Raw genomic sequence first — 22,260 nt, forward strand, 5'->3', positions numbered from 1 at the left:
CCTGTGTTCTGTTGGGATCTATTGAGATCTTGCAATTTGAATCTGCGTATTAGTGAGTTTTCAGAAATTTTCAGGTTGAATTTAGTTAGACCCGAGAGAAGGATGGTGGAGATTTGTTGCAATTGCAGAGAGTGTATGGGTTGGAGAGAGAGAAGTTGCAGATGGTCTAGTGTAACAAAATTTGTTTTGCACGTAAGCATTATAAACCTATTTCTCATTCTAGATTCTATTCTATCTAGTAACCATAACATTTCTATTGTTGATCCATAAATTATTATCAGAAATGATTTCTTATAAATAAGTCAGAAATTGAAATAGAAATCATACTAAAATAGAGCCTTGTGAACTTCCAATATCGAATTACACTAGGATATATTCTACCCAAAAAAAAAAAAATTACACTAGGATATTTTAACGTTTCAAATAGATATATCAACATAATCTGATAATCTCTCTCTCTAACCAGGGAAAAAAAGAAAGGAAAACCCATAAGTTGATGGTTGGTGCTTCGCAGGAAGAGACAAAGAGAGATAAGCAAGTGGACACTGGAACCCATGCAACACATACCCAGAGATACAGGTCCCTGAAATTATTCTTATTAAAACATAAATGTCCAAAAATATGTAGGTAAAAGTAAAACAGTAAAGTAATTTATTATATTAAATTAAAGTACTATTTTACTTTCATTATTTAGTAAACGACATTTTTGTGATACATGCAGGTATAGAATTTCAAGAAGAAAAACAAATGTAAGTAGACAAATAATATGAACACCCACTTGCATAATGTGATGGTATCTGTATTTGGGTATAAGCTATGACCGAGAATCTTCTGTACTTCATGTCCTTGAGTCATCTCTGTCCCGCTGACTGAGCACCAATACCCAATCTATGATGCAAAAATTTCGCTTCTATTGCTGTTCATCTGTTGATTCTTGCCCTTTAAAGCCTCCAACTCTGCCATGCTTCATAATCCCCTCTCTTTCTATTTCCAAGGTGTAAAGCTCAATCAGTTGTCCTATCTTTCATTTTTGCAACAAATAACACCCCTCCCCACCCCCAACCCCAACAAAAAAAAAAATTATTTCTACATTTCTGGTTGTGGAGACTTTGTTGTGGGGGAGGGGGGGAGGGGGGGGGGGGAGAAGGCGTTCCAGTCTCACTGTTACCAGTTTCAACATGGAGAAAACATTAAAAGGGAATATACAGCTTTTGGGCTAAAAAAGAAATCTAGTTTAGAGCTTTAAAGAGCATATGAACAGAGAAAATAGTACATTACGAGAAGTATTTTCGTACTCATCAGAAAAAATGTAATAGGCAAGATAATGTGTAGAAGAATATGCACAATTAATCAGAGTTGCAGATACATGCTTAGACAGGTATTGATGTGCTCAACCCCGATGACAGTAAGATTCTACACCATGCAAATCGGATTTAGTCCCAGAACCAACTAAATTACCACCATAATAACCCAGCCCAACTAAGCAAAAAGATGAAATGATCATGGTGCAACAGCACTGATAACGAGTATCTCATCCTGATCTCAAAATTTTGCAGAGTGACAGCTCAACCCCCCCCCCCCCCCACCCAAAAAAAAAAAGAAACCTTTCCAAATTTAGATATCTTAATTTGTAGCACAAAGGATGGTGTGCACCATGGTAGTTGAAGTAACGCTAGACTGCACAGAGTCAAACCAGGACCATATAAAGCACACCATTATGACTGTTAAAGTTGTAGCTACCATAGGGAGTCTTTTTGGTATTTTTGTGGTAATTCTTTTGTTTTAAGGGCATATGTGTAATTACTCATATACTGAGACTTTATTATAATTAGGTACCTTACTGTTAATATAAATATACTTACAGCTATCGATTAGGGATCTGAAAATACCCTAATCAATCAGCTCATCTTCTTCTTTCTTTCTTTTCTACTTCTTCTCTCAGTAGGGACTGGTCTTTCGTTCTGATAATGCTTTGCTGGCATTCTTATTTCTGTGGCCATTTATCTTGACTGGCCCTTATTTTAGCTTGAGATAAAAAATACTCTTTTGTATGATGATTTACTTAAAGAGGTCTATATGGAGCAACCTCCAGGTATGTTGCTCAAGGGGAATAGTTGTCGAGGTGTCGTTTAGGCGTCCAGGCTCTTTCTTGGGTCCAACACAATAGCACACCTTGTTGACATTTCATGAATTTACTTCGATTTATATGCCTAACAACACAACATAGATTAGTGGTCATGGATATGTGTCTCACTACACAAAATCGTAAGAAAGGTGAGCTTATTTGCCCTAGGATAAGATGGTGGAGCTTAAAAGGAAATACTATGAAATCATATACTGATGAAGTGGTCAAAGGAGGAAAGTGAGACTTTGAGGTAAACACTAATACGATGTGGAATGAGATGACTACCTTGCATTAAGAAGGTTGTAGAGATGTCCTAGATGAATCAAAAGGAAACGTTATTCCTCTAGAGAGACTTGGTGGTGGGATGATGAGGTTCAACCAACAATTAAGACTTAAAAAACTAGTTTTAAAACATGACAAAGGACTTAGGATGTAGAGGATCTACAAAGGTATAAATTTTCCAAAAATTAAGCTAAAAAGATTGTGGAAAAAACACGGGCGAAGAAATATGAAGATCTTTATAACAATCTAAGCACAAAGGATGTGGAAAAAGCTATCTAGAAGATGGATAAAGTGAGGGAAACGAAGAGTAGAGATCTCCACCATGTTAGATATATTATAAATGAAGATGGTAAAGTACTAATAAGGGATGGGGACATTAAGAAGAGATAGGAAGGTTATTTCTACAGCCTACTAAATGAAGACACTTCAAGTAATAGTGTTCTAGAAGACTGCATTACCCATCAAAACACCACATGTCGCAGATATATACGAAAAGTTAGGGTGTCTAAAATAAAAGAAGCTTTAAGGAGGATGAAAGTAGGCAAGGCACAAGGCCCAAATGAAGTCCCAATAGAAGTGTGCAAGAGCTTAGGAATCTGCGGTTTATCTTGGTTAACTAAGTTATCTACTAAGATTATAAGCACAAGGAAAATGCTAGATGAATGGAGGAGAAGCATCGAGGTTCCGATTTACTAAAATAAAGGTGATATTTAGACCTACAATAACTATAGAGGCATAAAACTAATGAGTCATACTATGAAATTATGGGAGAGGGTTATTGAAACCTACTTGAGACAAGAAAGTACCATTACAGAGAACCAATTTGGTTTTATGCCATGAAGATACATGACATAAGCTATTTACTTAGGAGACTCATGGAAAGATTTAGAGATTGCAAAAAGGATCTCCATATGGTCTTTATTGACCTAGAAAAAGCTTATGACAAAGTCCCTAGGGAGTTAATCTAGCAAGTACTAGAGAAGAGAAGTGTTTCAAGTCAATATGTGGACATAATTAAAGATATGTATGATGGTGCGGTGACAAGTGTAAGAACTAAGGGTCAAAGCAGTGAGTTCCCAATTATAATTGGGTTACATCAAGGATCAGCTTTAAGCCTTTATTTGTTTGCATTTATCATTAATGATTTAACCAGAGACATTCAAGATGAAGTTCCTTGGTGTATGCTTTTTGTTGATGACATTGTTTTGGTGGATGAGACAAAAACAGGGATTAATGTCAAGTTGGACTTATGGAGATCAACCTTGGAATCAAAAGGTGTTAAGATAAGCAGAACGAAGACGGAGTATACGGTGGGTAACTTTGGTTACATTAGGACAGATAATGAGGTGGTAAAATTGATGAGAGGGATTCTGCAAAGTGATTATTTTAGGTATTTGGGTTCAATCATAAATAAAGAAGGTAATATAGAGGATGTTGTTTCATAGAGAATTAAAATAGGATGGATGAACTAGAGAGGTGCGTTCGGAGTATTGTGTGATCGGCATATTCCTTTAAAAATTAAATGAAAATTTTATAGGATAGTCATACGACCACCTATGATGTATGGTGCAGAATGTTGGGCAAATAAGAAGCATCATATAGATAAACTCAGTGTAGCAGAGATGAGGATGTTGAGATGGATGAGTAGCATAACTAGGAAAGATAAAGTAAGGAATGATCATATTATAGTTGGTCTTTTAGAGTAGCTCTGATACATGATAAGCTATGAGAAAGTCGTTTGAGCTGGCATGGCCATGTTCAACGGAGGCCTTTGGATGCTCTAGTACGGAGGAGTAATTTGATTCAGATTGAAGGAACTAAAAGAGCTAGGGGCAGATCTAAAATGACCTTAGGAGAAGTGGTGAGGGAATACATGCATACATTAGGCCTTGTATCAAGTATGACCTCGAATAGAGCTGATTGGAGGGCAAGGATCCATGTAGCCGACCCCATTTAGTTGGGATAAGGCTGAGTTGTTATTGTTGTTGTTCTATTTTTTTTAATGAATATGGTTATATTAAATCTTATGCTTTGTTTATTATATGTTAGTTTTCTCATATTAGGCCATTACTAGCATAATTATATCATATTACATTGATATGGCTTCTATGTTGGATATAACTATGATTATATAAAATTATCATTGCTATATTACATGTCATTAATGCATGCCTACGGTGCTTAGGCGAAGCCTAAGTGGTCACCTTGTAGATGAAAAAACACCAGGAGCTTGATCAAGCACATATATCATCAAAAAAGGGTATTAATCCGTCTCAGATAAATCGTTGCTACAGAGATAATGTCATAAAAAAAGGGTATTGAAAAACGTCAAGGTCGACTTACAACAACACTTTTAGATGACAGAGTTGGGTGCTCTCAGGTATTCTTTGGGCATTGAGGATTTGTGTGGCAAGAAGGATATTAATCCGTCTCAGAGGAAATATGCTTTTGATCATCTATTTGAAACTAAGATGCTAGATTCTAAGCCCTGTTGATACCCCTATGGATCCATGTTAGAAACTTGGATTTTATGATGATAAGCAGTCTGTAGGCAAGCATTAATATAGAAGATTGGTTGATAAACTCATCTAACTTGATGTGATCAGGCCCGACATATCATTTGCACTTGGTTTTATAAGTCAGTTCATGGAGAAATCCAAGTAGGCTCACTAGGAGGCAACATGTTGAGATATCTCAAGGGTGCTCCAAGAAAGGGTTTCATTTATAAACCCCATAGCCATATTGATCTTGTTGGTTATTGTGACGCTGATTGTGCATGTGCTGAAGGTGATAGAAGGTTGACTACTGGCTACTGTACGTTTTGTTGGTGGTAATCTTGTTACTCGGAGGAATAAGAAGCAAACTACAGTGGCTAGGTTGAGTGCTGAAGTCGAGTATAGAAACATGGCTCATACTGCAGCTGAATTAATGTGGTTAAAGTTTCTTCTTTAGGAGCTCGATTTTCCAGTTAACAAGCTTATTGACATGTATTGTGATAATTAGGCAGCTATCAATATTTCTAGTAATCCTGTCTTTCATGAATGGATCAAGCATATTGAAGTCGATTGTCATTTTGTGAGAAATGTTGTGATGTAGAAGTTGATCTTCACTGTATTTATATCAGTTCTGCTAATCTACTTAGTGACTTGTTTACGAAAGCCTTGTTTCGAATTTGTTTTCTTCAAGGTTGTTCCAAGTTAGGCATAGGACATATTTATGCTCCAGTCTGAGGAGAAGTGATAAAGTTATAGCTACTGTAGGAGTGTTCTTGGTATTCTTGTGGTATTTCTTTTGTTTTAAGGATGTATGAGTAATTACTCATATACTGAGGGCTTTATTGTAGTCAGATATCTTATTCATAATATAAATATACTTATTACTGTCGACTAGGGATCTAAACGTACCCTAATCAATCAGCTCATCTTCTTCTTTCTCTTTCTTTCTTTTCTTCTTCTCTGCACAGGGACTGGTTTTTCTGTTTCTGAACTTGTCACAATGGCAACGACTTAATTTTTTATCCCTTAGTACATACATGTGTTCTTTTCTTTTTTGTTCTTTTTCTTTTGTTTGGGGTGGGGTAGGGATTCTTCAACATATGTGACCTAAGGTTTGGAAGCATACTGACTTGATTCACATAGTGAGAAGCATGCCAACATTAGAAAGCAAAACTAGCTACAAAGGAATATCTAATTAAAGAGCAACACAGACCTAAAGCACAGAATGGAAATCAGGAAACATAAAAACAAATTAACACAACAGAAAAGTATATTCACTGAACTATATCAACATCACTGAAGGGTAATAATTTTTTCTTGAAAAAATATCCAGAAGTCACTAGAATGCAGTAACAGAAAGTGGACATTAGAATTTCGCTCAGACTATTCATTCATATCAGTTTCCCAACCACCATTAAGCTACAGTCCTGCCAGCAGGTTTTCTCGAAGTATTGAGGCAGATTTGATTTGGCTTAAAAGGCTAATATCTATTACAAAAAAAAAAGTTATACCAATCATACAAAGTATGTATTGCCACATGGGTAGCTTTTGTTTACCAAATGTTTGAATAAAAAGGGGAATGAGGAGTCCTTCGTGCAGTGGTTTGTGCTTATTTGTCAGCAAGGGGCAACATTCAAAGAAAAGTTCTTGGATGCAATTTCAGATGTTCACATAATGATCTCCCATCATTAGAGCCAGAAGCTCTAAGAGTAAGTTTGAGTTTACTCACAATTTTACAAGGTGGTGTGAGTGTTTTCTGGATCTTCTGAAGCATCATCAGAACGGATTTGAGCACCAGAACCATTATCAGCAACCTCTAGATCATCACCATAGAACATGGGAACAGGCAAATCATCTTCTTGATCCTCTGGAGCATCATAGGAATTTATGGGAGCAACAGAACCATTTTCTGGAACTTCCAGAGCATCACCATGAAAAGGATCAGAGAAAGCCTCTTGTGAATCCTCTGAAGAATCACTAGAGAAAATAGAAGCAGGACCACCAGTAGATAGTGTTGCCAGCATCCTCCGTATAAACTTTTGTGATGGTGGAACAAGCACAAACGTATGCTGAGGTGTGTGCTGTTGATTGAATTTGCCTGGTCGCTTGGAGCAAGTATTATAACATTCTCCACACAGATCAAAGCCTGCTTTCTCCATACAGTCTTTGCATTTGTATCTCTCTCCGATTATTGGAAACATCTGCAGGGATGAACCCACAAACTTTCAGTACTTCCAAGCCCTTTGCAGAAAATAGACTAAATTATCTTCAAGACAGTCAGTCAATTAGCCCAAAAAAATTTCGTAAGCAAATTAAGAAGGAATTATTTTGAATCAGAAATAAGTTTCAGGTAACGCGTCAGATCAAGCCAGGAAAATCAACCATAGGAACTTTTAAAAGTTCTGGACATTCAAAAAATAAAGAAGGCTAAACCTATGCTTGCCATGGGCATCCTCCTAGGTAGCTTCATAACAAGTAGGTCCCAGACATGGGCCACTTTTTTCGGTCTTTTGAATTATGTTGCTCAAGTATTAGGTGGATTCCTAGTTAGAGTAGGATCCCTGTCTTCCCATCACTTGCTTCTCTGTCCAGCAGTCTTACTTGAAATTTTCTTGCTTGATTTGGCTTCCATTTTAAACCCTCTCTTTGATCTGGTGTGTGAAAGTTGGGCCTTAAGAACCTAAGTCCAAGCTTGGCCACCTTCCTTCTTTTTATTTTTTTCCTGGCAGGCTGGACTATGTAGGGTTGGGCCAGGCTGAACTAGAAAGGCAGGGCTAGGTATGGGAATTCCCAGATCAAGGTTAAAGGAGGCCTAGCCGGGCTGGGATTGGAGTAAGTGACCGCGGGAACCCAGGCCCAGCCTGTATTGCACCTTTACTTTGATCTCCGTCAACTGTTTACTTTATCAATCATATCGACCACCAGTAGACCTCTTAAATCACCTGCACTCAAACCTATCTTGGATCTTCTGTTCTGCAGAACAGTACCCAGACCATACCTGTCATACCATCTTAGTATTGAGACATCCATTTTCTTTTAGTCAGATCTTCTGTTAGGATCAGCAGAATCATTTAGAGTATGGAGCAATTCTGATGTGCGTTGGTATATCTACTGCAATATCTCTTTTAAGTTTTCATGTTCTCAAAAAACAAAAAATTAGCATCTTCTCTATTTCTTTTCTGATTCCTTTTCCTATTTGGGTTAGAATTTCATTTTCTAGTTTTTTTTTGGGACTATAGACCTAATCCTAGAATGGGTTTATGGGAGATTCAAGTTCTGGTTAAACCAAGCTTCTCCAAATCATGGACTAGCTTTTAGGAGTTTATTTCCTTTATTTTATTAGTGTTTAAGTTGTTTAGATAGACTGGAATACCTCTTATAAATTCTAGATCAGTTTTGAACTCTATCAGATGTAGATCCCACGACTGGCCAGAAGAAGAAGAACCAAGGCCCATCAAACCAGCTTCAGATGGACCAGAACTCGACCAGCTCGAGCCAGTCTAGCAGGACCAGATCGAGCCAGCCCAGCAGGCCTTCTAGAAGATCCAAGATGCCCCACGATTGTGACAAGGATGCTGGTCTTTGACCAGTCAAATCCTAGTTATTTAGTTACGAAATTTATTAGTTTCTATTTTGATTATTCTTGCATGTGGCTGGATTATAAAGCCTTAGTAGTTCCTAATTCTAGTTAGTTTCTATTTTCAGTCAGTTTCTATTTCCCTACTTTCTATTTTTTGAAAGTTTTTATTTTTCTACCTTCTATTTTGTAAGCTTGCCTAAGCTATTAATAGGCCCCCTATTGTAAGGAAGAATGACAATTGAATAATGAAAATTTCAAGCCATGCTTGCCATCGGTTATGGGAGAACATTCCCTGTTCAACAGCTGGGATAGCTGTGGGTGAGAGACCCAGGGCTGAGAAAGCCCAACCCTACCCCCTTTCTCTTATCTTCTATCACCCACCTCTATCTCGAGTTCTCTTCTTCTTTGTTTCTTTCTTTTGCTGCTACTATTTGAATCTTTTCTGTTCCATCGAGTTTGTCTGTTGCTGTGTAAGAAGGCTCCACAAGGTGCTGTTGGCGATCTATTCTTAAGTCTGTTTGGACCACTTGCATCTTGCTGAACCTGGGTTTCCTTTGCAGAACTTGATCCTCGGTAATTTCTTGATCTGGGGCCTACTCTCTGCAGGGTTTTGGGATCTTATTCTACCCTTAGAGAAGGGCACTCGATCTTTGTGGTGGCCCCTATCTCTTTCTCTTATTGCTGCTTCTGCAACCCTTCATTCGAACCAGTTTTGGGCCCTGCTTGACCTGCTATTGCTTATCCTATATTTCCTCTGTGCCAATGAGGGTCCCTATCTTTGTCTTATTGATTTAAGTCCTCCTAATTGCTGCTGCCCTTACCCTGAAGCCCTACTGTGTGAGTAATCTGGTTTATCTCCCTGTTCAAGTTTTATTCGTTTGTCCCCCCCGCCCCCCCCACCTGGCTGACTCCCTCCTTGCCATCCCCTCTAATGATGAAATTTCCAGGCTATTCTTTCCAATAAATCCAATAAGGCTCCTGGGCCTGATGGCTTCAATATGGGTTTCTTCCTTAGTTGCTGGGACTCTATCAAAGGAGATCTCTTCAAAGCTATCTGTAGCTTCTTCTTTAACCCCAGCCAGCTTGCCTGGATCAATCAGACCTTCCTTTGCCTCATCCCTAAAAAAGATGGAGCTTCCTCCCTGTCTGACTTCAGACCTATCTCTCTTTGCAATCTTCTTTACTAGTTCATTGCAAAGATTCTTGCTAACAGGATTCAGCTTGTCATCCCTTCCTTAGTCAGTCTTAATCAATCTGCCTTCATTGCTGGCAGAAGTATTGCGGACAATATCATCCTTTGCTCTGAAATTATGCGTGGTTTTGATCGTAAATCTCATTTGCCTGCGGCCCTTATGAAAATTGATCTCCACAAAGCTTTTGACTCCCTCCAATAGGATTTCATCTGCGATGTGTTTTCTCAAATGGGTTTCCCACCCTCTTTCGTCCGCTGGATTTTTGCTTGCATCTCCTCCCTCTCCATCTCGGTTCTTGTTAATGGTTCCCTCGCCGGATTCTTCCATTCCAAAGCTGGTATTCGCCAAGGTTGCCCCCTTTCCCCCTTCCTCTTCTCTTTGGCTTTGGAAGTCCTTTCAAGGAGCCTCCAAACCAAAACTGACCTTCACCTAATCTCCCCTATCCCCAAATGCAAACACCTCAACCTTACTGACCTGGCCTTTGCTGATGACCTGATGATCTTCTCAAAGGCCTCCCCCTCTTCTATCTCTACCATCATGTCTTCCCTTCAACTCTTTGAGAATCTCTCTCGCCTCCGCATCAACCTCCTCAAATCCAAAATCTCTTTCTGGAATCCCCGAGTTTGACAGAGATGCTTTCCTGTGTCTGACTAGCTTCTGTATTGGAGCCCTCCCTATAAAATACCTGGCCTTTCCCCTCATCCTAGCTAGGCTTTCTAGTCACCAATGTACTCCCATGCTTAACAATATCCGCAAACCGCTCCAGCCCTGGAAAAGCAAACTCCACTCCTATGTTGGCAGGCTCGAGTACATTAGATCAGTTCTCCAATCTTCTTATATCTACTAGTGTGGCATTTATGGTATCCCTAAAGCCACCATCAAAGCAATGGAAAACATTTTTTGTGCTTTCCTCTGGAAAGGGAAAGAAGCTTCCAAATTTCTCCATCCAATTAGCTAGAAGTCCATCTGTCTCCCCAAATCTAAAGGGAGCTTGGGCATTCGTCGCATCCGCGATTCCAATACCACGGGTATCCTAAAGCTCATTTGGAAAATCTCACCTAGACATGAGACATGACTCCATCTGGGTCAACTGGGTTTACTCCCATCTTCTCAAAAAAGATTCCATCTGGACTCTTCCAATCCCCTCTGACTCTTCTTGAGTCTGGTGACTCTAGGGGTCCTCTACAATGTCTTTGGGGTTAGGTCGATATATTCCTCTAGCATTCCCAAATCTGCCCCCTCTCCTCCATCATTTCTCATGGCTCTTAGTCCCCCCCCCCCACCCTCCATATCCCTATTCTCTCTCAGATCTGGCCGTCCCTCCCCCCCCCCCTAGCTCATGCGGATAAGGTTATTTGGCTTCCCTCCTCCAACGGCCTTTTTAGCTTTAGATCGGTTTGGAATTTTGTTCGAAAGCCTGGCCCGTCTGTCCCTTGGCACAAATTAGCCAGGTTCAAAGGCCTCATCCCTCGCCATAGCTTCACAGCCTGGAGAACCCTTAGCCTTTGCCTCCCAACCCAAGCCTTCCTTTCCTTTGAAACATCCATCTCTCCCCTTCATGCATCTTCTGTTGGAATGGTTCTGAGGGCATTGCCCACCTCTTCTTTGCCTGCCCCTTTACCTCAACCATCTAGAAAAAAGCCCTTTCGACCATTTGGCCTCATTGCAGGAGATCCTTGCCCTTTGATAGAGAATGGCTCTGGTTGGACATGACTTTCTCTAGCTGCACTATCTGTGACACTGTTGGAAAACTTGTGTTTGGCTCCGCTATTTACCACATCCGGATGGAGAGGAATCTTAGGAGATGGACCTCCAACTCTCAATCTTCCGATTTGATTTGGAAAGCCATCTTTTTTTATGTATCCTCCAAGCTCAGCCTTATCCCTCATAGGCCCATTTTTTATACCCCAAGGAACAAGCATATTTTTGTATCCTGGGGTTTAGATATTTCTTCTTTGCAGCCTCCTTCCTCTTCTTCGGTAGGCTTGAGGCTTACGGCTTTTGCTTCTCCCCCCCCCCCCCCCTTTTCTTTCCTTTCCTTTCCTCCTTTGTATATTCCCCTCCCCCTTTCTTTTCCCCGCCCCTTCCTAGGGTTTTGGTTATAGAATTTTTATTCACCAAAAAAAAAGTTTTATTCTCAGAATTGATTGTTTAATTTCTTCTACCTAAACGTGAGTTTTCTCACCTAAGTTTATTGGAGTTTGAGGATTATTATTGGGACTGTTACCTTCGGCATACAGTCTTACATTACTATCTCAGTTGTTTATTCAGCTTAGAATTCCTCTCTTTTAAGTCTGTCAGACGGAGAAGTATACTTTTTCAGTTGGGTCTTTATTTCTTTCTTTATAGGGGAGAATTTCCTACAAGGGCAGTGTAAGAAAGAATCTGCATACTACAACCAATGAGGGGTTGGAAAATGGTATCATTCATATGGGGCCACATGATCAGAATAGGGGAGAGGGATAGAAATGTCAGAGTGGGTCCCACTGTTTACATGTGAGGGGGGTATAAAGGAATCTGTGCAAGGGCAGTGTAGCAATCTTTTTCCCTTTATCAAGTTATTTAATCAGTTAAAGACTCTCCTCTTAACCTGCACACGGGAAGAGATTATCTTACCAAGTTTGTGTTGTTATTAGGTGGTTGAGTCAAGTTAGAATACCTTCCAAAAGACTGCTGGTCAATGGAGGACTTTTAGTGTGTCTGAATTTTGTCTTTTTCAATTTTATAAATACATTTTAAGGCTTAACATCTCCAAACAATTTGTTTAATGGATTTTTGGCTTCGGCCTATCGGTTCTGTGGTGAGTCAGGAGGTACCTGGTGATGATTCCAAAGTAGTGTTTCAGATGGGATGCTAACACATATCCTCTTCTTCTCTTAATTTTGTTTTCTTTCCTTGGTTATTAGTCTGTTCATTAAAAATTCTACCTTTCTTTCCTTCAATTTGCTGTTCTGGTTATAAGTTCTAGGATCTGATTTAACTTCAGTTTTGAAAACTGTTGAAATATGTTTATTACCAGAGTACCGAGAAGGGTATTCTGGTCTTTTTCTCTCTGTTATGTTCTACCAGAGTACCGTGGGGGTATTCTGGTCCTTTTACACTTTATTTATTTATTTTCTTTTTTATTATATGTAAACCAGAATACCGTGGGGGTATTCTGGTATGGGTAGGATTGTGTTACAGTAGACTCCTACTAGGAATCCTAGTTGGAGTCTAGTATGGTTAGGAATTCTTGTTTCCAGTTTACTTGTTTTCCAAGTTTTAATTATTATAAATAGAAGGCTTGGGATTGAGTTTGAACCATCCAAGCATTGTGTTCTCTCAATTCTGCTAACAAAAACCTTAAATTTCTGGTCAAACTCAAGAGTCCTACTTCTTGTCAACTTCTTAAAATCTCTATTTTCTGAGATCTGTTTTCAGTTAATATTCTGGTTCTGTTATTGGTTTAATTCTCTGCTGATTCCACTATGAATTCATAAATAATACTCTGGTTTGATTCCTGAAAGTACTGCAATCGATTTCACTGTCTGATCTGGATTTTCCCCCTAATCTCAGTAGGAAACCACCATAACTTTCAATCCAACCATTGGATTCAGATCTTGTTCTGCAGAACCATTCATCCTGTTGAACAGGCTACTCGATTAGAATCTTAGCCACATCAGACCTGTTTGAATGTATTATGATTTTCTCTCATAACTGGTTTTGGTTCCTAAATTCCTGTGATTCTATTTCTGGTTTTCTAAGGGATTTCTGAATTCCTAAGCCTGAGATGATTTAGAACCCCAAAAGTGAAAAGTGAACATTTAGCTCCCTTCAGCAAGCAGTACTGGTTACCATGACAGATATCACCTGTACAACAATGAAATGGTGCCATAGAAGAACCAATATCATACATTCTACAATAGTTTATGGTTATGGAAAGGAATGATGCATCTGACATTGCTCTACTCCAATATAAACACACACATATTCAAAAAGCAAGTACCTAGCATGTAGCTGATAAGATCAGACTTTGACCAAACATGGGTATCAGAGTATATGCAAAGAATAACAGGAATATCAAAGGCATACCCCACAAGAATCACAACCAAATCCAATGTGAACTTTTGACCCATGCTCTCTCAACCAATTAAACAAGTCTTTGTGTGGAAACGACGACTTTGCATCTTGCTTTACATCTTGTGTTGCAGCTGAAAGCACACATAAACTTTAGTAAATGAGACAAAGGTGCTAAGACATAGTGGCATCAAATAAAGACCAACTGCATTCCTTTTGGGCCAAATTGTAGCAGTGGCGTGCCGTCATATAAATAGAAAGTATCTGTTCAGCAGCAGGATAGAAGTTGTGGGATGTTCAGCCTGCACAGACAGTATTATCATGACATCTGCATTGTTTTCTGTGACCCCCTTGCTGTGGAAGGTCACATTATTTTTCGGGATATTTGGTAACCATTTCCAGTTATTCAAGGTCAGTTTATTAAAATATTGGACAACTCTTTTTTTCTACTGAATTTTTATTTTCTCAATGTTTACAAGCTGGTTTTGTCAAGTAATAGTAGTCAAAGTTACTTTGAAGTTAGGTTTGAAATGAACAGTATTACATACAGCAAAAAAAAATTGAAGAATAAGAAATCAAAATCACTAGTTTAGATTAGACGTTGAGGCAACCCCTGGGTGGGGGTGTTCACAAGGAACGTGTGCCTCCGATTCCCCAAGTTTTACAAATTCAACATTTTTGCTTTGACTTCCTATTTTCCCCAAAATGTATGTTTGCAATTTACAATTTTTAAGATCTCACTTAAGTTATCAAAAAAATTTAAGATCTAACCGGGAGAAATTCTGTAGATTGTTGAAAGAGGACAAAGTTTCTGGAAGTTTATCTTGTTGGATGGTGACAGGATGCACTGACCAGGCAAGGTCTTCAATGATGTATTCTACAGAGGAGGAACACAAGTAGAACCCTAATGGCTACCGCAGCAATAGGTGCTAGCAAGAAATGGAGGAAGAAGAAGCTTGATCATTGCTACATAGCTAGCAGAAGACATATCTTAAGAGTGTGAAATTAATTACGAATGAAGAGGATAATAACTGACAAGGATAGGCTAGGGAGAAACTATCCTACAAGTAGTGGGCCCAAATAAGAGTAAAATAATCCTGGAGTAATTGCTCTAATTTTCCAGCAAAAGAAAAATGAAGGTTTAGATCTATGTTTGGAGACTTAATATCAAATTACATTTTATGATTAGTAATGGAACTCTAGGTGGTTTTGGCTTGGCCTAGAGATCTCTTCTCCTCCTTTTATTAACACTATCATATGCTGCTGTTCTGAATATTAGCATGTATTCGGAGCACCACAAAACAAGTAAATTTGACCTTGTAAAAGGAGGCTCACTTGAGGGAACATCAACAAGCATCTGTGATTATCAGAGAACTCAACCCTAAATTGCATCAATGAGAACCAAAAGATGCCCTTTTCCATAAACAGAGAGAGAGAGAGATGCCCTTGAACGTCGAGCTATCTAGTAATTCTAGATGGGTATTGAACAGTGTTGCCTTGTTATGTCATATCTTCTTTTTTTTTCTATGGGGGTTGTCTTATGGATGTACAACTTCATTAACATGATTTACAAAACATTTCAACACATAAATGCATATTTCAGATATCTAGATTGAACAGACCATTCATATCTCTTAGCTACTAATAATGTTATCTATATCTCAAATAGTCGTTCTCTCAATTTTAGAGTACATAGTCATGCTTTGTTTCTAGTACCCTACAATTTTCTATAATGTTTTTAAATATTTCCTTTGTTTTCTCAAAGTCCTCGGAATCTCATAAACTTCCTGATAATAGCCCCACCTTAAACAGTGACTATTGAAAGAGCTGTACATAACAACACCCCTCAACCCCCCCCCCCCCCAAAAAAAAACATATTAACCCCTAATTACACCACCTCAACCTCATAACAGATGACCAAAAGAAAAACAATTCCTGCTCCAAGAGTACCACCTTAGGAGTCGATGCAAATTTGTCTTGCAAAAACCTAGTATTCTTTCCCTCCAGACACCACAGGACGGGGTAATATGATATCAGCCTTCTTTTCAACAGGAAAATTTCAGGAAGCTCATAAAGAGGAAGGAAATATGACCACCCATCCATATAAAACAACCAATAAATAAAGGTGATCAGTATTGTATGGTCACTCTTGGATTACGGTCGGGTATGGTATTTGAAAGCTCAAGGTACCTACCCTGCTCCACCTGCCTTAGCCCGAGGGCACCTGTCCCGATTACAATGTAAAGTTAGGGAACCCCTTGCATCTTTTATGGAGCAGAGTAGGATACGGTTTTGCATTTTTGTAAGTGGGCCATGTATGGTACTGATGACATCCGTTCCATATCCCACCCGTTGCCATTCCTAGTCATACAATGGAATGGAGACTTAATTTCACACAAAAGGAAGCTACATCAGGACCCAACAGAAACCAAAGGACTTCAGAGAAATAAACCAATACAAATCGAACAAACAAAACCAATCTCCTAAAATTTGTATGGTTATGTACCTTGTGACTGGGTACTTTGTTCAATGAGACCTGGATTACAAAATTACCCAGAACAAGAATATTTACCCACATGCATTCATGTATAGTTTATTCAATATGAAAATAATAAATTATATCATCATTTGTCAAAGAAAAAACCATATTACATGGTTGAAACATACAAGCTGATGGTCTTCCACTTTGACAGGAATGAACTGCCTCTCTTCTCAGGTCATATTTTTCAGGGAATTGTCCCTCCAAGAAATGATCAAACTCCAAACATACTTTTGGCAACCCTGTTGGATGGAAACTTTGACAAACTTGACATCTAAGCAATTCAACCCCCGGAGTTGCAATACAGGATTCACAATATACTGCAGAGAAAGAAACATCAAAATGAGCATGCACTGATTTGGACTTTCCTAATGCTGTGTCTTGATAACAGCTGCCATGAAAAATTACAACTCAAAAGCTTACCATGGCCACAGTTAAGCACTGCAGGTCGAAAGAGCAGTTGCTTGCAAGCAGCACACAGTACATCAAAGGCAGATACCTGCCTGCAAGTTGCAGCCTGATATTTTTCAATTTCTTCATCAGCCAACTTTTTAGTGGCTTCAGTGTCCCCTTCACTTTCATGCCATGAACTGTTGAATTCTAATGGCTCTTCAATTTTAGAAGGGCTCAATTTCCCAGTGGAGCAACTGTCCGAGTAGAAGTCAGGCAGAGAACCCGTGGAAGAATGTGAACAATGACCGAGCAGATTCAGTTCATTAGTATGCGATCCGCTAAAATTGTCATCAATCTGAGGAGAAAAGAAGCCACTTTCCTTTTCTTCTTCTGCAACATTCAAAGATTGATGATGATATGATTCATAAAGTTCCACTAAAAATAACCGAATGAAATAATAAATAACAACTTCAATACTCAATAGAATTAAAACATCAGTAAGTTCCATAAGAAGTGCTTTTGGTGCTGTTGTAGAAAATTAGTAATGTACACTTATTGGATGACATTTGAGAAATAAATGCTTAAGTAAAACTGCTGCAGAACAGAAGAAAGTTTTCCTTAAAAAGAAAATAATCTCCTAACACCCTCATGATAAAATTGTCTACTTTAGAATGCAAATGCATCCAAATAAAGAAACATCTCCTATGTATGTGCCTGGTACTTTCTTAACTGATAATAACACATTTCATGTTTGACTCAGACTGATTCTGAGGATGCCAAACAAAAGCAAGGTATGTTCTTTTTCAAACTTTAGTTGGCAGTAAACTTGAAGGACAACTGGATTTTCCTTTCCAAGTGCAAACTGCCATCTTTCCTTGCATTCCACGCACTCTTATGGAGCTCAATCAAACTTCATTGCCAACATGTACGCACAACATGGTCTATAAGCGAAGTGGCTCATTTTATATGGTTATACTACTATTCTTGTTAGACAGTTACCAAATAGAATGGCTCATGTAATAACTCAGGAAACTTACAAGCAGCATCACTGTCTACACATAATGGTGAAGTAAAAGTTCAAAAGCGATACGAATTCAAACGTGTCCAACCAGAAACAAGTTTCATTAAAAAAAGAAAAAAGAAAGGGAAGCAGGGGTATGACCCTCCATAAAGACTTGAGAGAGCCAAGCGAACAAGTCCAGAAAATTAAAGCTCACCTAGCACTTGTTTTTCTCTTCTCTTATAGGCCAACGGGTACATCTTCAGAAGCAAGTAGTGGAGCATCAAGCAGATGCTAGGGAAATAATTATATGGGCACCTACATATTGGACAATGAGAATCGCCCAAACCATCCATGGCTTTATGAACACACCAGAAACATGAAATGTGGCCACAAGCTGTAATGACAGAAACATAGATATTAGTAAAGGACCAATTCCATTTCAAATTATGGTCATCAATCATCATCCTTAATCCTTACCAAGTACAATAGGCTTGTAGAGGAGATCCCTGCCAAAAAAAAAATTACATGTTACCTTGGATAGTTTTCCCACCACCAAAAAAAATCTTAGAACTAGCATAAAACAGCAAATGAGTGTTTCACATGAGAAACAAATACAAGCTAACCAAAACTTCATTCCATTAAGTAAATGCTTTTTTTAATGTTACAAAGGGGGATTGGGGGGGGGGGGGGACAAAGGGGGATCGAGGGGGGAGACAAAGGGGGATATGAGGGGGAATAAGATGAGGAACAGGAGACTCAAAATCGAGACCTTCTGGGAACCTGGGCTCTACCACACCAAGTTCCTACCAACTGCTAGCGCAGTTGTCCTCTGTTTAGTAACGCTTTACTATTCATCTCCACAGTGCAAATGGGTCCAAGGAGTTCAAGCACCTCTTTTATTAAGACTTCTTAAGTCGTATCAGTTTTCAAGTACCAAAACTTTTGTAACTGTCATTTGGCTGCCCCGGGGTGGAGGGAGAAAATCAACTAGAAAGAATTCCTATTAGTAAATGCACTGACTGACATAGCTTTGATACCCTCAGTTGTTTTTAATAATAGTTAGAAGAAGTGCCATATGAAGGTTTTGATTATTGAAAAAGAGGCAGAAATACATAGTAGTACATAGGATACATAGGAATAAACAGTAATACAACATCATATGACTTTTTGATATACTTTCATTTGTCAAAACAATATAAATAAATAATATGAAAAGAGAAAAAGAGCTCTTATCCTGGAGATTGCGTTGGATCCTAATAGTAGCATATGATAGGATCACAGCATTCCTTGGAGAAAGATCATTTGGTTTGAAGGCCACACCTCTCAGCACAGCTTTTGTGTGTGGAGAGCTCTCTCCAATTGTCTTCCTACACAATCTTTCCTTCTCCATCGGCACATCCCAGTTGTTCCTACTTGCTGCCTTTGTCAGAACACCCTGGAAGACGTCAATCACCTCTTCTTCGAAAGCCCATTCTCCTCATCAGTTTGGGCAGGAGTATTAGACCATTGCCGGCCTAGAAGACGAAGGTTTCTTCGATTCAACAGAGAGTGGATATGTCTTTTGCAGGAAATACTATCTGTGATTTAATTGGGAAACTTGCTTTTGGTGCATTCAACTATTCGATTTGGATGGAGCGCAATATAAGAAGATGGACCTCCAACTCAATAACTCTTCGTCAGATTTGGGGTTCCATCTTTTTTGATGTCATCAATAAAGTTCCTAGGACTTCTCTTAGTTGCATTCCCTCCCCAAGGAACAGGCATATTGTTGTATCCTGGGGCCTCCCCTCTTCCCTTCCCCCCCCCCCCCACCCCCACCCCCACCCATAAGGGTTCTCTCTTGTCTGTAGTATTGTTTTTTTTGCCCTGCTCCCTTATGGGCCCCCCTTGTTGTTTCTTTTCCTTTTGGTAATGAATATATTATTCACCCAAACAAAACAGTAATACAACAGAAAAGCTAGAGCCCTCCTCAAAAGGCCAACCCACTAAACCCCAAACCAGGACAGCTATCTATTTTTTTTCACATATCACAAAGGAATAGAATCCCTAAACCAGATTCAGAGTCTGACCATCCCTTGCTTAACCAAATCATCTACCACCTCATTGCACTTCTTGGTTGCCAACAGAACTCAATATCGTCTTGGGCTGTAAGCTTCTAAATAGGCCTTACTAGATGATTGTAGCGCCAAGGAGCTTCCATTAAATCGGTCATCCATCTAATCACATTTGCTGAATCCCTTCCACTATGGCATGAAGCTACCCTTTGCCCATGAAGAGATCAACTCCAGTCTCTAAAGCTATCAGCTCTGCGCTTGTAGGAGATGTACCCCTAAAAAAACTCTAACCATCTTTCCATCCCAAAGCCTGATGACTTTTTGATATACTTTTCTTTGTCAAAACAATATAAATAAATAAATAATTTGAAAAGAGAAAAAGAGCTCTTATCCTGGAGATTGCGTTGGATCCTAATAGTGGCATATGATAGGATCATAGCATTCACAGGGTATAATTCAGAGCCCTGGGAGGTTTCCTTTACTAATGACTCTGACGCTATAGTGTCCAGATTAGAACCTAATACCCTCCCCCCCCCCCCCCCAACCCAAACTTTCCAGTTAAAAAAAAAATTGTATCCATAAAGCAAAAGAGAAAACACATAAATATTTGCTAGATATCATTATTTGTAAGTACCGCTGTTCCAGTTCGCTCCAACCTGAATAGAGCATCACTGAACTCCAAGAATATAGGCCCGTAACAGTACATTCCCCTCAACAAATTACCAATTTCGCATGGAACTAATTAAGTAGAAAACACCTTCATAATTTTCTCCCAAGAATTCGAGCTCCATATCCAATAAGGTAAGAGAATAAAATTTTATAGCCAATTCAACTACTATAAAGTCCCAACAATGAATCGATACGAACATCTTATCCAAGCTGAAGGCCAAACGAATCAGGAAAAGAATGCAACTAACACCAAATTCTCAAACAATTCAATTCAGCTGCTCCAACCAAAAACGAATTAAAAACAACATGAAATGAAAATCCCGAAGCATGATTCCAGACATGTAGAGAGAGAGAGAGAGAGGATTGGCAATGGAGGTGATAAGGTAGAAAAGACTTACAGGCAAACGCAACACACAAAGGATTCAGAGATTTCTTCGTCATCTTCATTGCCAAAATCTAGGATTTCATGATGGAGAGAAGTTGTAATAGAAGTTACAGGCGACACATTATGCTCCTTTTCTCCATCCATGGCGAACCGGAGCGAAAGGAGTAGATGCAAACAAAAGTTAACGAGGGAGGATAAAAATTCATGTATATATATAGGGAAAAATATGGTAGTGTTTTCTATGCCCTCTCACAGGCACCATCAAATGACGCCTCAGCCCCTAGGTAGATACCCAGGCTTACTCTCCCATTGGCCCAAATACTTATATATATATATGAATGGAATTTTCTACGTCATTGTTTCTTCCTTTTTGTCATGATAAGCATAATTTCACATGTATTCTAGAAAAACATGCATGACGATGACACCTTTTGATAATAAGTTAACGAAATCTCATTGTCAAATTATTTTGAAAATCTTTTTATACCCCTATTCTAATGAATTTTGAAAAAATAAGACAATGGACAATTAAAAAGGAGGTATCAAGTTCTAAGTACACCAATAAAAGTATCATTCAACCGCTCCCATATACATATAGGGACAAGGCTCTTTGAGTCTAAGGCGTACATTGTACCTCCATTCTTAAAATGTGCATTACGTTTGTCATACATATCATTTGACCATGTACATTATGTTGGTCATTCATAATTTCATCCCCGGTATTACGCCTTTTTTTTTTGATAAAAAGTATTACGCTTTTAAATTATAAAATAATCATCCTTCTGCACCTTCAAGGGAAGGGTGGAAGCACACCAGATGGGACAAAATGAAGAATCATTTTCTTTGGTTTACATCCACAAATGTGTCCTCAATTAAAGAACGGCATTCTGTACACACTTAATTTTGCCTCAGCCTAAATGAAGCTTCTATATGGGTTATCCAAAGACTATAAAGTAAAAATGACCACTTTGTCCCAAAAAATTAGTGTCAAAAGCCACTTTCAAATACATAAAGGAGAATCACTAGCAAGGAACGATAACACAAGCAAGGGAACCCAGAGCTCATCAAATGAACAAATATGTTCAACAGAAGTATCATATGATTAGAGAGATCATTCAACAATGTGATGTTGTCATCACCAAGGTTGACTCTACAAGCAATGTGTCCAATCCTATGAAAAAGGGTTTCTCTCCTATTGTGTTTGAGAAACATATAGACAGTATGGGTGTAAAGTACATGAGAAGTTGATTGTGATGTACAAGTGAGAGATTGTTGGAATTATGTGTCCATAAAACCCGAGTTTTAATTAACTAAATTAATTTAATTATTTAATGTATGACAAATTATTAACGGGCTATGGTTGTCTTTAGGTTTTTACGTAAAACGTTCTCGACTAAATATAAGGTTGGACACCTTATTCATACGATCATCACATTATATGCTTCTTAGAATGGTGATTCCAAGAAAAAGATGTGAGTACAAGTGT

General features: G+C 38.7%; 1 protein-coding gene across 2 annotated transcripts; it reads right to left on the bottom strand.

Annotated features, from left to right (window-relative positions):
- Positions 1-643: 643 nt before the first annotated feature.
- On the bottom strand, positions 644-20,951 carry LOC122669725 (E3 ubiquitin-protein ligase PRT1-like). Of its 2 annotated transcripts, none has more exons than XM_043866566.1 (8): positions 20,788-20,951; positions 18,144-18,172; positions 17,881-18,060; positions 16,694-17,053; positions 16,399-16,590; positions 13,747-13,865; positions 6,632-7,103; positions 644-984 (listed from the first exon to the last, which is right to left on the bottom strand). In XM_043866566.1, exons 1-7 carry the CDS (start codon positions 20,916-20,918, stop codon positions 6,636-6,638), a joined length of 1,479 nt encoding a protein of 492 aa, XP_043722501.1. In that variant the 5' UTR covers positions 20,919-20,951; the 3' UTR covers positions 644-984; positions 6,632-6,635. The 2 variants fall into 2 exon arrangements, with proteins under 2 accessions (XP_043722501.1, XP_043722500.1); XM_043866565.1 differs by having other exon boundaries at positions 16,384-16,590.
- Positions 20,952-22,260: the final 1,309 nt, after the last annotated feature.

This window comes from Telopea speciosissima, chromosome 7, assembly GCF_018873765.1.
Source record: "Telopea speciosissima isolate NSW1024214 ecotype Mountain lineage chromosome 7, Tspe_v1, whole genome shotgun sequence".
In the NCBI taxonomy this organism is placed as follows: Eukaryota; Viridiplantae; Streptophyta; class Magnoliopsida; order Proteales; family Proteaceae; genus Telopea; species Telopea speciosissima.

What these genes read in the sequence shown, in the direction of transcription:
- LOC122669725 (XM_043866565.1), bottom strand. Translation starts at nt 20,918, where the DNA reads ATGGATGGAGAAAAGGAGCATAATGTGTCGCCTGTAACTTCTATTACA. An exon ending in CTACAAGCCTATTGTACTTG is followed by an intron (nt 18,061 to 18,143) that starts GTAAGGATTAAG and finishes CTGTCATTACAG; the next exon opens with CTTGTGGCCACATTTCATGT. An exon ending in AGCTTGTATGTTTCAACCAT is followed by an intron (nt 13,866 to 16,383) that starts GTAATATGGTTT and finishes GTGTGCTTTCAG; the next exon opens with CTGCAACACAAGATGTAAAG.